General features: G+C 37.3%; 1 protein-coding gene across 22 annotated transcripts in view; it reads right to left on the bottom strand.

Moving 5' to 3' along the window:
• The window catches only part of CAMK2D (calcium/calmodulin-dependent protein kinase II delta), a 167,161-nt gene extending 151,534 nt beyond the window's left edge, over positions 1 to 15,627 (bottom strand). For all 22 annotated transcript variants that reach the window (XM_014949897.1, XM_014949900.1, XM_014949906.1 and 19 more), the window contains exon 1: positions 15,478 to 15,627. In XM_014949897.1, coding sequence (XP_014805383.1) covers positions 15,478 to 15,544 — 67 coding nt within the window. In that variant the 5' untranslated portion in view covers positions 15,545 to 15,627. The remainder of the gene's footprint in view (positions 1 to 15,477) is intronic.
• Between the last annotated feature and the right edge of the window lie 301 nt (positions 15,628 to 15,928).

Raw genomic sequence — 15,928 nt, 5'->3', positions numbered from 1 at the left:
TTCCTGATGTTCAAGGGGAATCATTGGAGAAGTACATGAGAGTGAAAAATATAATACAGTATTTCCTAAAAGAGACATCAGAAATAAAAAGTTAAAGGAAATACTTGGTCCTTTCTTGTAATTTCTTTGGCAGAGGGTACAAGAGAGCCATCTGCCATTTTAATAGCATTGCCTCCCCATCTGTCCTTGGCACTGTGCAATTGTATACATCCAACAGTTTCACAAGTTATTCTTTAAAGTTAATTCTGCTGAGACAACGAATCAGAAAAATCCAGTTCAGAGGAGGAATCATCTATCACTGTGATTCCACCAAACACTGCCCACCGCAACCATACACCAGAAATGCAGCACTAAATCTTGGCCATGACATTGGTGAGAAACAGCAAAAAGCTGTTATCACAGGCACCAATTCCACTGCCCTGCCCTGTGGCTCTGACAGACACACGGGATTATGCCCAAGCTTGGAACACAAAGATCAGATAAAGCAGAGCTCATCATGGATTCTTCTCAGAGCCCCACCTTGCTATGCTTCCAAAGCTTTACAGGTTTTTGCCACAGATGATTATTAGAACATTAAAAGACATTACTAAGTTGTTGCATGCTTCAACTTTCTAATTACCACCTCAGCAACAAGAAAAGTAGTTTCTGAAATTTTTCAAATTTTCAACTTGTTGTTACCAAACTACTACAGTGATTGCTATTTGCTGTTTGTCAAAAGACTACAAGTTTATGTTTTAGACTTCCTTATTAGTGGGGTGGGTTTTTTAATCTTTTTGTTAGCAGTAAGAAAACCAGTGGCACTCCGGTAATGACCACAGGCTGACGCTGAACAAATCAATAGAGGATTTTTATTTATTTATTTTTTAGTTCAACCTCCAAACACTCTCCAAGACTCTAGATTCTTCAATAAATTATTTAGTCCTACCCCAAAAAATGATTAAAACCCCAAGCTGATGAATTGTGTTTCAACCAAATGCTATAAGCAGGCAATAATACTTTGCACCAACTATGAAGCTAAATTTTTCCACCATCTTTAAAAATTACTTTTCCCCTTTTATAATCAACCTTTGCAAACTTCCAAGTCAATTAAAGGAAGAACATTACAAGTACTCAAACCAACTCTGAGAACCTGATGACAGGTTTGACAACATCGCTCACTCCTGCGCAGACTTTCATTTTTATATTAGGCAAGAAAGCTTAGTCATTAAGGAAAACTTCAAGTGCATTTGCAACGCTTGTCACTCAACAATCCACCACAGAATACCAATTTACTTAATGAGAATCAGACTGAAGTACTGGCAGACCATTGTATTGAGCTGTTTCATGAAAATACAAAGAATCTTCCCACACTAATAAGGTGAAGGTATCACTGTAAATATGCAATTAAAAGTTATCTGTACTGCAAAGTCTTATTCTGCTTTAACTTTTGATGTGAAATCATTCAAGATAAATCTTAATAGTTTACTGCCAAATACTCTACTAGCAGTGGGCTTCTTAATGCATTTTTCTTTAGCTCTTATGCTAGAATGACAGGATAATGGGATGACAGAATAATATTTTCACTTTTTGAACAGGAAAAAACTACCAGGAAAAAACAGGTTAAATGATCATTACCCTTTCCAGATAAGATATCCAACTTTTTTCCCCACTCCAGATTTTTAACCCTTTAAAATAATGACGTTTTCTCTCTTCATGACTACTATCCATGCCAATGCTTCCTTTTCTCTAGAACCTTATCTCTATCTAGGGGTTAATCCATACTCGCAAGACGTAAGCAGAAGAATCCATGGCACCCCACATACTATTTTTACAAAGTTGAACTAAAACTAAAGCCATTCCTACCAGAAATCCATGCTGCTAAGAGTTACGATGAAAGAAAAGCAACCTTCAGGAAACAGTACCGCATGATAAGGACATATTTGTAGTATTGGAGCAGATTTGAGTTCACAGAGTAAGCGTGTAAAATAAAACCAGAACAAATCTAAGCTCAGAAACACATTTGTAGTTTCAAGAAGAGTTCCGGTATAAGAGTACAGTTTGCAGTGGTACTAAGTGCACATTTAATGTGCTTAAATGCAGTACACGAAATTATTTTGGTCTAAATGTATACCCAAATTGAAATATACCCAAAACATTCAATTCAAATAAGCATGCATTTTAAAAGAGGATTTTCTAATGTTTTAACTACAAGAACTTTTGTTCCATTGACTATTCACGTAACACAGAAAACAAACACATTTCAAGCAAAAGGTACAAGAATGAAACAGCACATAAAATAATCAGATGACCTTATAATGAGGTTATAAGGGCCTCATCTCATAGAGATCCCATAGAGATGGGATGTAACAATTTCAATCCCCCAAATATCTAAACACAAAACGCACCAAAACAAAAACAGAACAACCCCACCAAACCTACACATGCCAAACTCAGAGGCCTATTTATAAACTTTCTCAAGCACTGGACTCGAGAACAACAATTATGAAACCAGGAGTTATTTCATACCTTAACAAGCTAGGTGGAGTAACGGTGCATGAGAAGGATACATGAACAGCACAGGCTCTGCAACTATCCCTGTCCTTCACTTATCTCACCTGAAGTTGCTAAGGACACAGGTAATAGACTAAACACACTCAGGTTACAGCAGCTGAAGAAAATGATTGCCCACCAGTGGAATTTCCTGACTGCAGGCAGTTAAGTCTGCCACAGGTGCAAAACAAAGCACATGAGCTTCAACATCATCTACTAAGGTTCTGGGACCAAGCCTGTGTGCACAGTTACTTTGATGATTTCCTTCACATGCTCTTTTCTTGGCAAAGAAATATTTACTATGTTAAGAACATTGAGAGGGGGATCCTTCAAAGACATAAAACATCAAATGCGAATGCCTGTATTCCATGCATCCCAGCAGGCAAAGCCAGAAGTGGACTTAGTCTGCAAATACCCCAAATTCACATGGAGAATTTCATATAGCTACATATCATATCAGAAAAACCTTCTTCATAAAATCAGTACTAAAATTCCAAAAAGGAACTGACAATCTCTGCGTAATATGAGAATTGTTAGGTTTTTTAATTCTTATTTTGGAGCCAGTGGGTAATTCACATAGGTGTTAGACCTGTCCTTCTCATGCTAAAAATGCATTTATGTAATATAATTAAAGAGAATTTTTTTTTCCAAAGCTGAGACTATTTATTAACTGTGCTATGAAATACAGATTTAGGTGGGTCAACTTCAGATATCTGAGCTTTGATGCGTTACTGATATTTTTGAGAGGAATGGTACATAGCTCCGATCACATGCCCATAATCCTATCTTCAATATAGAATTTGCATGGTCTGCTGAATATTTAAAAGATTTAAAGAATATGCATCTGTTTCAGTTGCCTTTTGCTGCTGAAGTCTGATAACATTAAACTTGGCATGATTGTAGAATTTTATTATTTACTAAAGGAGCCAGTGCTAATTCTGAATTATCATAGCCTTGTTTCTTACCTTTCATTTGTATTTCAAACATTGAGCTAAGCTGCCTTAAGTACGTTTGCACAGTTTTCATTGTCTTTAGCCATTTTCTTGAATAAATGAGCATCTGTGGTTGCAGAAACAAAAGTCAACACTCCACAGAAACTATTCTTAATTTAGCTTCATTTCATGGAGCTATTTTCACAGCAGTTCCCACTCGACCTTGCACAGAGGTGAGAGTAATGGCAGGCTGTAGAAAGCTACCATGTCAGAAACTTGACAGCACGCCTTTTGATGGAAAGAACTGGGTTTTGACTTGGGTCTCTAATAGACATGATCTTGAGAAACTATAAATTAAAAAAAAAAAAAAAAAAAAAAGAAAAAAGCATGTACTTACATCTATGTATATCAGTTACTGGCTGAGCACAGTAAGTTCTCTAAAACATTACTCTGAGGAATTTTTCCAGGGAGGAATCAATGCCTCCTGCAAGGCTCCATTGTTTAAGATGGAGTAACGAAGAAAACAAGATATTTGGCGATTAGTAAAAATGTATATTACCAAACTAGCTTTGAAATTAGTAGGAAACTGGTAAGAGGGGTGACAGGATACATAGTGATGAAGCAAAATCACTAAAGAAGTTCCTTCAGTATCAGTCTCAGACACAGTAAAATTAAACTGTACATAAACACTGGAATATACCAGACAAGACTGCTCCATGCAGACACAGGTGACTATTCAAGCCACTCATGAGACATCAACTGATTTTTTTTTTTTCTGGTCAATTCCAATCCCCCATTCCAAACATCCACATATATATTTGTATATACACACATGCATGCTCTAAGCTAATTTGTATACACATATGTAAGGAAGAGTGGCCATAATAATGGCAAGTCTTTTATAAAGGAGAAAGCTGAAAAAAGATGGCTGTTAAAAATGGAAACAAGATCGTCCTTGGTAAATCTACTGATGAAAGATGAAGACGTCTCTGAAGGACAACCTAGGCACAAACAACAAACACTGTCTATGAATAAATTTGGGGCATAAATCAGAAAAATCTTCAAAGTAAGAGAGTGCATTACTAAGTTCTCTTCAGTAATGCAAAAAGAACTAAGCCTCTCACCTCCCCAGTTAATTTTAAGGTAGAGCTGGACTACTGAATGGGACTGTTTACTCTTGTTGAAGTACTCAACTTCACCTTGGATGCACTTATTTTCCCTTTTTTCACCGAAGTCCAAGCCCTGGTGATAGATTCCCAAATGTTCTCTTATCCTGTATAATTCTGACAGTGGATAAATATGATTTGAAAGTGGAAGGTATCAGTTTTAGCTAAGCTGAACCTCTTACAGGAAACAGAAAAACTAAGAACAGACCACTGAAAAACAATCTTACCCTAAATGTGACTTTCATTTTGACTATTGGTAAGTGACCAATTCCTACCATTCAAAGCTATTTAAGCAAGAAGATAGCTGGGGACAGGGAAATCAATCCTATTTAAAGGGGATGGCAGGGAACCAATCCTATTTAAAGGACAAAGGGAATGTTTTCCTCAAATATTTTGTACTTTGAGTATGAACTTTGTTGAGACGTAACAACTTTGTGAGATTCATATGGCTTCAAGAGTCTTCTGTAACCAAAATAAAACGAATTCAAAAAACTTTGACAGAGCATTAAACCTCATGATTTTGAGACTAAAGAATATCTACCTATTACAGATTTGAAATACATCTAATTTTTAAGTCCTTGTCCCCTTCAGGTTTCCTAAAACCATCTCTGAGATATGCTGAGCTTACCACCATTAGTATGCAAGGCTATCTGAGCCATCTATCTGGTCCCCTAAACATCTCTAATATTAACACACATCTCCTAGCAGGAGGAATGGACCACACATAAGCAACTTCTACTCTGGGAAAATTAATCTCATTAGTAAACATGTTTTGATTAACATGGCATTGAAAGCAATTTATTACTTAATTTAGATAGATAAATCATGTTAACCACAAATAAAAATCTAAAGACACCAATTCTTGCCCTCATTACAAGTAAAATTACTTTAGTTAATAGGTCTTTTAGCATGAAACATTTTCCTATGGCAAACAAGCTGTCTGGGTACGCACAAGCTCGACAGAATCTTCTTCTGCATCTAACATGTACATGTGCACACACACACAGAGCTACACCAGCAGCTTTTTTTTTTTTTTTTTTTTACTTCCTTTCCCCTCAAAATCCAACAGCTATGAAAGATCATAAACTGCTATAGGCATAAAAGACACTAGGTTTTGGAAGCTCTTCCATCCAGTACCAGCACACATCTTATAAATCAGACACTTCTTCAGTATTAAAAGACTAGTGGGAGGCTTTAATTCAAAGAGTGAGCAACTAGAATTCTTTTTAACATGCTAAAATTTATTAAGTATAAATTATGAATATCAGCAAAAGCACCATGGAAAGATGCAGAAATTTGATGGAAACCCTTCCCTCCCCTTCTCCCTCCCTACCCTTTCAGGTGGTGATACTAACAAGCCCCGAAAAAAGTGTTTTTATTTATGCCATGATCAGCAAGGCATTCAGTCCCATGAGCATATAACAATGCAATCCTAACCGCAATTTCATAGCTGTCCAAGCTACATAAAGAAAGCAAATACTAAGCAATCTATCTTATATCTGATTTTAATTTTATTAATTTTAAAAGCAGTATACACTGTATTAAAAGCACCAAGATAAGCTTTAGATTTTCATAGCTATACCATTTCATAAATCACCAAAAAAATGTGGGTTTTGAAGGTTGCTTTCTGTACTGAAATTTACTTGTATCTTGGAAACACTTAACATTTCTGACATTTTCTATAAAAAAGGTGGAAAACAAGTATTAAAGTGTGTTTTAATAACCAAAGTTCAGGAGGCACCTGGAGCTGCCCCAAGGGAAATCGAAGGTAATTTGCCCTACAGTACAAAATCCTCCTTGCAAGTACTGCAGCAACCGAAATCTGTTCATGTTGTACAACGTTTTAACTGAATATACAATACATCTTTACTTACTGAAGGATATGAATAAAACCAGCCAAATGAGTAAGGCTTCAAGAGAAATCTCTTAATTTGGTATTTATTCTAATAAGCAATAGCCTATTAAGAGCACTCCTACAAGAAGTCTCCCAAACCAAAATCATACCTAAGTACTAGCTTGAAATCTGCTATGCCATACAAATAACTTCAAGGCCTCCCTTGACTGATTAAATCACAAACCTATCTCTCCAAGAGGTTAAAATTTAAATGAAAGCTTAGGCTTGGCAAATCCCATCAGATTGTCAAATATGGATATTATGTAGGAACCCCATCTGTTCATGCAGCAACATGAATATGCAACGTGACTGCTGCTGCAACACTTGCATTCACAGTGCGGAAAATTTACAAGTAAGCAGTTCCTGACTTTAATTAAATCAGGAACAAAGTTCTGAAAACACATGCAGTAGATTGCTTGCCACAAATACGAGCTTCAACACTCGAAGTTTATTTTCCTCTTGCTCTCACGTGCCAAGATGACGAAACTTTACAGCAGAGGTGTGTTGTCCTTTCCACTTGCATGGAGGTTTGTTAATCTTGCGATTAACAGCAGAGGTGTGTTGTCCTTTCCACTTGCACGGAGGTTTGTTAATCTTCCCTGCGATCAAGGTACACTGTTTGTTGTAGCGCAGGGAAAGGAGAACGTGGGGAAGATTGCTTTCTGCTGTGTGATCCAGTGCATTGCCCATAATGCTGTACAAATCAATTAACAGTTTCACAGGTAAGGGGAGCTGCCAGCTGGAGGCCAGAGGGTTGGACGAGTTGCTCCAAAGGGCTGTATACTGCCTGCAGACTCTACACACAACCACCATGAACAAACTTGAACGTCAGGGTTTGATATCGTTTTCAATATACCTTATATCTGTCAAAATTCATGCACATACACAATCCAGTGAACATTCAATTTCTAAAGTTTTTAAATCTGCACATAATTAGCTAAACCCCTCTTCAGTCAGAGGCTAAGTTCTACATCCAGGGGAATGTAACCGCCGCCGTGCTTTCCACAGCACTGCCAACTGCGTGTTGGCAGAGTAAAAACTGATGCAGAAATACACAGCACATTTAGGATGGGGGGAGAGGCTGTCCAACTGACAACCCAATTGACTGATTTGGCTGTAACCGAGCAAAAGAAATCATGTGACCAGTCGTGAACTTTTTCACTAAGCATGCTCTACATTCAAGGTGAAAGTGACTGCCAAAACATAAATTAATTCTAGTTTTATAGATGTCAGACAGTGCTCTTGGAAAGCATCACCAGGATGTTAACTTGTGTATAAATTCTGGGTTAATAGTAAAAATGAAAAAAAAAAAAAAGCCTCCCATCACAAGAGGAAATATCAGCAAATATCCACAGCATCAAATTTTCATTATTAAATAAAACCTACTTACTTTTGAGAGTTTTGAGGGTGTTTTTTAAACTAAGCCTGCACCTTTTACTCTCCAAGCTTCCCATGAAATACTTGCTACTTATGAAAGGTCAGGAATTCATGTAATAGAAGCTGCCTCAAATCACCAGGTAGGCAAAGTCCCTTTCCACCAAATACAGCCAACCTAAACCAACAGTTCATAGACTTATCTGTAATAGCTTGCTCAACATATTAACTATCATTCTCTAGGCTTCAAAACCTAATTACAAAAAATAAATATATGCTGTAGCACAATTTATGCTCCTCAATTTCCACTAAAGAGGCCCTGCATTAGCACAAAAGCTTAATAAGGGATAAGATACATTTACAAATTTTCATGAAGTTCCCCTTTCCCAGCTTTTGAGTATGCTACTCTTGGCTATAGCTAGAGCTTCTAACCAGTGGCAACTATAGAAGCAACAGATTCAAGAGAAATTAAGTAACCTTTCAGTTCAGCAAAATATATCCAGCAGCTTCCAATCAGATGCAATAGGCATTAACAGGGCTGCAAAGCTTTAAAACACGTTTTGTAATTCAAACAGCTGAAACTCAATACATTTCAGAACAAGCTGACAACAATCCAGAAAATGACATTGGATAACAGCACAACTGGCCCCCCTGGAAGAAAACACTAAAACCACGTCACACAAATTCTCCACTCCCTCTGATACCACACACAAGACATTTCTCATAATACTAGGATTAAACAGAGGAGGAGTTTGTACAAACAAGCACACAAAGATATACACAGAGCTCAACACACACAAGGAAAAAACAGACAGATTGGATTTCTGTGCCTCTCCAAAACATAGCAGATGTTCCTTCAAATTCAAGGCATAATTATTTTTAATAAGGAATTAAAAAGGAACTACCATCTTTAGGTTAGAGGTTTGTTCTCTATTAACCTTTTTCAGCGAACAGAGGAAGTTACAGTTCTCTCATTGTCTTTTAAAAATCCCCACAATATCCTTAAAAAGCCTTTGACAAAAAGTGCAATAAATGTATACGAAGGAGGAAGCTGGACCCTGACATACGAAGCACCCCGGCCTCCATTTCTCAGGAGGTCAAATGAAGGACAGATACATGAAAAGCACTAATTGGACAGTATTTACATTTGAAAACCAAAATATTTAGCTAACTTTTATTTCAGTATCTCAGATTAGATACTTCCCAACTAAATTTAAAAAATATATAAAAAAATACAGCCTTCTCCTATCCCCCAAGCAATAGTCAAAACTATCACCATCAAAAAACCCCACCTTAACAAAAACAAATCCTCAAACCCAAACCTTGGAATCATAACAGTGTAAACGAAAGCAATAGAGATGACTTCACATACCACTCGTCATAAGCAGAGAAAGTGGATAAATAATTTTTAGTACTTTGACACATATATATTCACATATGGTGGGACTTTCACATTACAATACCATTTTTATTTTAGTTAGATTCTAAGGCTAAGACAGGTTTTGAAATTAGGTGCAGAACAGACCCTTGGAAATGCAGTCTCAGTTCTTCCAGGAATAAGTGTATTTCTACCTTGTTAATGAAGACAGATGTGAGTCATTTGAATACATAAAGCAATGTTTTCTAAGCACAGTATTACAATCAGGCAGACAGAACAAAGCTACAATAAAGTTTAAGTGTTTACCATTGTGCTTATTTCCTTGTTTTCATATTTGACCAAAAAAGCTTTCGCTTGGAAGTATGATTTGGACACAAGCAGTAAAGCATTACCTGGGGACACAAGGTCTCTCAGAGCAGGAGGAAAAGAATGCATTGACATTTCAGTAGCAGAATGCAGATGTGGAAGCCAAGTAAAGGTATTCATTTCCTATTTCCCCTGTGTCTGGTTCTCCCTTCTCTCCCAACAGAAACAATTCCAAAAGTGGAACTGTTCAGATGTGCAGTTAAGTCTTCAGTTTGCAGTAACTGAACACACAGATTAGAAGCACACATTGGTGCCAGAATTTGCAACTTCTGACAGAAAATGACATGAAAGGAGTAGCCAAATACCTCCCCGAGAATCCCTGTGTAGTTAACATTTCAGTGGAAGAGATCTGGAAGCAGAGAGGGGGTCCAGGTCAAAGCAGTAGTGAAACAGTGAGAGAAAATCGGAAGATCCCAAGAGGGTCAGATGCATTCAACTAATTTATAATTTTAGGCATGCTTAATAATCTTGGAGTTCAGAGAGAAGAATGTCTTTTACGTACTTCCCCTGCCTTGAGCTTGGTCAAACTGAGATGTCAGACGATGCAAACACCTTTTTAATTCTCCATGCCCCCTCTGTGGTATTTTACATCCCGGATTTGGGTTATGTGCCCATTGCAATCAACAAGCTTCAACTTTCAGGGTAACTTGTAAGCACTGTTTTTAGAGTATCACTTCGAACTATGAAGCTACGCTCTCTGAAACACATGACAACAGCAGCAGAGCATACCAGAATTCCTTCTCCTTCATCCTTAATGTGGAAATATGTCAAACTACACACTACAATTTTAACTTTTTCTAGTACATACTTCCCAGTAAGAACACCCACAACAAACTTTAATGATAACAACAGAAATACATATATCTTCAAATTATGATGTAATTTAAGGCCCATCCATGTGTAAGCTATAAAGAGAATCTTCTTTTGTAAGAGCAACAAGAGTGGCAACGGGGAGAGAAAAAATCCTTTGCAAAAGAAAACAGAAGTGACACTATCAAAATCATATCATATTTGCTACAGATAATTTAACTATGAACTGGCAGGAAAATTAATTTCAAATCTAGTTTAATCTGTTAGAATAAATTATTACTAATCAACACTCACCACAATGAGTTTCAAAGTCCTCATTCTCACTGGTATTTGAAAGCTCTTCAGATTTTCAACAAAACACAACTAAAGCTCCAAACCTTCAAAACCGAACACCTAACCAAAAATCTGATTTTTACTTATATTTTAAGTAACACTCTTATGAGTGCTCTGTACTACTCGGAGCTTTCTGAATGGACTCAATTTTAACAGATCGAACCAGTAGCCTGCTAAATTACAGAAATTTGCAATTGAAACAAATATTTGCAAAGAAATATGCAAAGGAAGGCAAACATACTGCTTCTTGGAAGGTGAATAACCTGGGAAACAGACTAGAGCAAGATATTGGAAGAAAACAGTCTCAAGTTTAATTCTTGTCCTTCCAAAGACAAAATCTGCCTCACTGGCAAACAAATGCCCTTAAGGAGAGTATTCTATGTGTGGGAATGATATAATGTGTACACAATAACAGAAATTAGCATTAAAAAAAACATGTGCTGTAATAAATTTGCACAGGTAAATGTGTGTTTCAGAGATTAAGATCTTCAGATAGATTAGGAAGAATTATGTTCTCCTCCCATGGAGCACAGGAAGCCTTATTAGAGCTTGCCTTCCTGTAAAACATCCGGCACTACCTTACACAGGCTACCTGACTAAAGAAATGCTGGTCTAGTGACACAACAAAAAACTCTGCGTCATGAAAAGTGACACTACCTTACACCTTACAAACTACCCTATGTGCTTCACATTTTATTCATCTCCCTAATGTATTTTAAACCACTTCAGGGATCATGAGGTGCTCTAATTGCACAGCTTTAGACACAGAAATACTCTTCACACGGTAAGGTTACTCAATACTGCCGCTAAAATATTGTTCCAAAAGGGTGGGGTTTTCAGCCTCCTCACCCATCAGAGCTTGTTACAAGAGAAGTGCAATCAGTCCAGTCACCTCTGGCTACGCAAGTCAGAAGTTCATAGGAAATATTCTCTTCTTTGAGCAACAGGAAGATGCTGAAAAAGATCTGGGAAGCTTCCTGCTAAGAAGGAAGATAAATAACCAGAGCAGCCTCCAAGGCTTAGAACTCAAAAGCTCACTGAAGCTAATGGAACGGCTGATCCCTGAAAGCTCACGAGAGCTTTTTCACAAAGAAGCAATAACCTCCAGCTGATTCTTACATTACTCTTAATAACATGTACGCTCATAAACAACATGGCCTGTATTTCTGCTGCAGCAATCTAATGGCTGGGAGAGGTGTGCCTAGGCAGTATTTACAAAAGCACTCTAGAAAAGAAAATGGACTTGGAACATCATCCTCCTCTCACAGATGCCATCAAAGGCACCCTGCTTTTGGCCACTATAGAGACAAAGTCACTATGAGTTACTGGCAAAAATTACATCCAATGAAAAAATATTAGAAATTGATCAGAGAAGCAAAAGCTTGCCTAAATCTTTTTCTTTTTTTAAAGACAGAAAACAAGGCCCAAACCTGTTAGGAAAATGGTATCTGTTTATATGAAATCAATTTGGATCAAAGCCACAAGGCTCTCAAAAGGGAAGATAAAAGATGTAAAGATAATGACAAAAAGAAAAAGATGATTTCTTAATTATTTGGTATTTGGAACAGACGTAGGAAAGTCACCTCACAGAAGTTCACTTTTATCTACATTGCTTTCAACACAAGAAAAACACAGAGAAGCCCCAAACTAGCACACTTTAGAGACTGAGTAATAAGAAAATCCCAACTACTTCATCAGATGAAACAATACTGAATCCAGAACCAGCAAATATATATTTGTCACTTCATTCTTTGTTTTCTGTGTGCTTGTGCACTGTTGCACTTAATTTTAGAGAGGTATGTTACACACCGATTTTCCCCCTTTTTAAAAATCAACAGCATAATCAAATTGGGCAAGCTCGTCTAGAACATACTTTATTGATACAAAACTAGCTGTTGATACTCTAACAGCAATTTAATACTTAAGCTGACTTAGTAAATGCAAAGTCAAAGCTCATAACTTTTAAGAGCAGCTTAAGAATACTTTAAGAAGAGAAAATATTTTTCTAATAAGCAAAAGCGGTTTTGCAACACCAAAATAAAGAGTTTGAAATTGCAAATATTTATTATTTCTATTACTAAAATCAGAGATACATGGAATTGCCACATGAATTCAAATATTTAGAGTCATAATTTTAACTGTTTTTATTACATTTTTGACTGCAAACACAGCAGGTTTAAAAAAACCTGATCATCAACCTAAACGCAAGGTGGTTACTTCTGCTAGAAGAGGGTCTGTTCCCTTTCAAACTAAAACCAAAGACCATGCCTCTGCACAGATACATTTACTCTGAAATTTCCCTGTAACTAGACAAGGAAACAGATAAAAAAAACCACACCTTCATCAACGTAAGTCTGTGACCAGATCAGTTCCTCAATTTAGAAGGACTACTAAAGTAAGGATTTGGATAAACCCCCAAGGATGGTTATGGCTCAGGTGAAGGAGACTTCCAGAGAGCCATGGGACATGCGTCTCCAAGCCAAGAACCCTGAACTCTGCTCACAGATGAAGCTAACCAGTAGATAGTCCTTTAGATTTACATTGTAATTGGTATTTCAAGTAAGAAGTACAAAACACAAATGCAAACTACTATCTCATCATAAAGCAGGTCAGCTGTGAGCAGAATGAAACTAATAATTTAGGTTTGAAAAACAGTATCTTAGTTATAAGCTGTATACCTGTTATCAGCCAGGAGAAAGTATCACACTTAGAGGCTTTTTAATGTTTAGTTTTCGTACCACAAGTGCAATTAAAGTGTGACTTTCTTCAATTAAAGAATTGCCTAATAAGAACCTGAAGATTTCTTTTCCTGTTCAGTAAATTTCAAAAAGCTAAAAACCAAAACGACCACCACAAAAACCAACCAAGCAAATAAAAAACTTCAAGTATTTCCAGGATCTCTGAAAACAGAGATGGAAATGCATTCCCTGCATTCATGGGCATGGCATCACACGTGTTCTGATAAGAAAGGATATTTCATGGGCCAGCTTTGAAGTGTAACCCCTTCCTCTATGGGCTTATGTGCTAAATCTGTGGAAAAATCTCTGTGAGTTTTGCCTCATTCCATTGTAGGAGCCAAAGTCTCCCAAATATCCAAATATGCTTCCGCTCATTAATGGAGTACACCAAGGACCAACTTAGTCCTGCATGAACACTCGAAGAAATATAAAAAAATTAAAGTCCGAAATAGAGTACATTCCAAATGATGGTTGCTAACGAATACAAAGTCTTTATTAATTTAGCCTACCATTTCAAGATCTATCCCATCATACATAAAACCCACTGCACCTAAGTAACCTGGTGCTGATCTTGCTACAGCTTCTCACATTGAAAGGTATGCAAGATCCATGTAATCACCCCGAATGTGGCCATTTTAAGCATCAAGATTCAACAGATCACATTATTGTACTAACAACAGAAAAAAGGAAGATCTTTTTTAAGAAAATATTTTATGTCAAATATTACCATTTTCTTAACCTCACTCCCTTTAAATCCATAACTCTACAAAGGAGCATTTTAAATTTAGGTACCTTCTGAAAAAAAAAAAAGAAAACAAATCTTGCAGTGAAAGCATAGAGACTAAAAGCAAAGGTAAAAAAGTAAATTTTCACACAACTTTCACGAGCTGAAAATAAGAGTACTGACACAATGCTGAAAGACCTTTATCCAAGAGCAGCATGTTACTAGTACGTGCCATAATGTAATATTTTATATTTAAATGTATTTAATTAATTCAAACTGCTGTCTACCTGCAGTGATTCCTTTGCGTCAAAAGCAAAGCAGACGATAAACAGGTTTACACTCTCACATTGTTTGCTTATTCACTTTCATGCTCTTTACCATATCACAAATTTGTATCAAAACACACAGATAACGTTATGGGAGAATGATCTGTAATCCCCAAGATCCTAGCACCAGCACTCTGACTTGCAATTGACAAGCAACTGACAAGCAATTGACAGATCACCATTAAAGCTTAGGTTTGACAACAGTAACTCACAGCATGTGTATATTTACCTTAAATGTATCCTAAAGACATATACACTGATACTGAAAACATCCGGGAAATAGACACATCACACAGAAAGTACAAAGAAGCTGTACAGCAGGTATTACAATTGGGTTATAACAGCAAAACATTCATCACTCAATCAGAATGACTTACTTCGCAAACAGTTCATAAAACGATAATTTTCTTCTCATAACAAAGTTTAGTATGAGGTAGAAGTACACTTTTTCTCATGCCTTGATGTTCATGCTTAAATGCACTGGGAACAAGAGAATTCACTAAAGCTATGGTATTTGAAATAGAAGGTATTATGGAAACATTGTTTCCCAGCCTTCCCCCCCAAAAAACAGGCTTGTAAAATGCAATTCAGAAAAATTAAGAGGTTGCATTATGTTATTTGAGTATTTGTACATCTATTCTTGAAATGCTTTACAGCAACCTCACACCTCCATGCAGCCAGTTCATGAAACATTTAACACAGGGAAAAAACCCAAACTAACCACTAAGGAGACAATAATAAAAAAAAAAAAAGCCAAAATGAAGAAAATAATAATAAAAGAGATGTATTAAGAAGTGTATTAAATCATTTACCTATTTTTATTATTTTTTTATTTTTTTAACGCTTACCACAAGGATGCGAAAAACTGGGAGGAGGGATCGTGAACACCAGGTTAAAATATACCCACCCCTAGCTGAAAGCTTTTTGGTGTTGATGATTTTGGCAGCATACTCCTGTCCTGTGGTGATCTTCATACACCGCCTCACCACCGAGAACGCCCCTCTGCAAACCCAGAAGCGGACAAAGTGTCAGCCCCACCGACACGCTGCCATCACCGGGCTTCTAACAGGGTTCAGCCAGAGGTGCGATGTCGGCAGAATTCACCCAAAAAAAGAGGGATTTTTCACAGGGTGACGGCCAACATTTTATTTTATTCACCGAAACAGCAAACTCTGGTCAGGAACACCGGAACAAGCCGTATGGTCGACCCCATCCCCGCCTGCAACCGGGTGGAGGGAGGGCACATGGGCACAGTCACACACACCGTGAGGAGAGCGCGGTCCCCTGTGTCCCCCCCCTCAACAACGGTGACACCGGGCCGCCAACATGGCGATGGGGGCCCCGGCCCCGCCTCCCAC

The sequence above is a fragment of the Calidris pugnax genome, unplaced genomic scaffold, assembly GCF_001431845.1.
Source record: "Calidris pugnax isolate Ruff unplaced genomic scaffold, ASM143184v1 scaffold42, whole genome shotgun sequence".
In the NCBI taxonomy this organism is placed as follows: domain Eukaryota; kingdom Metazoa; phylum Chordata; class Aves; order Charadriiformes; family Scolopacidae; genus Calidris; species Calidris pugnax.
This window is presented reverse-complemented; position numbering and strand designations above follow the sequence as displayed.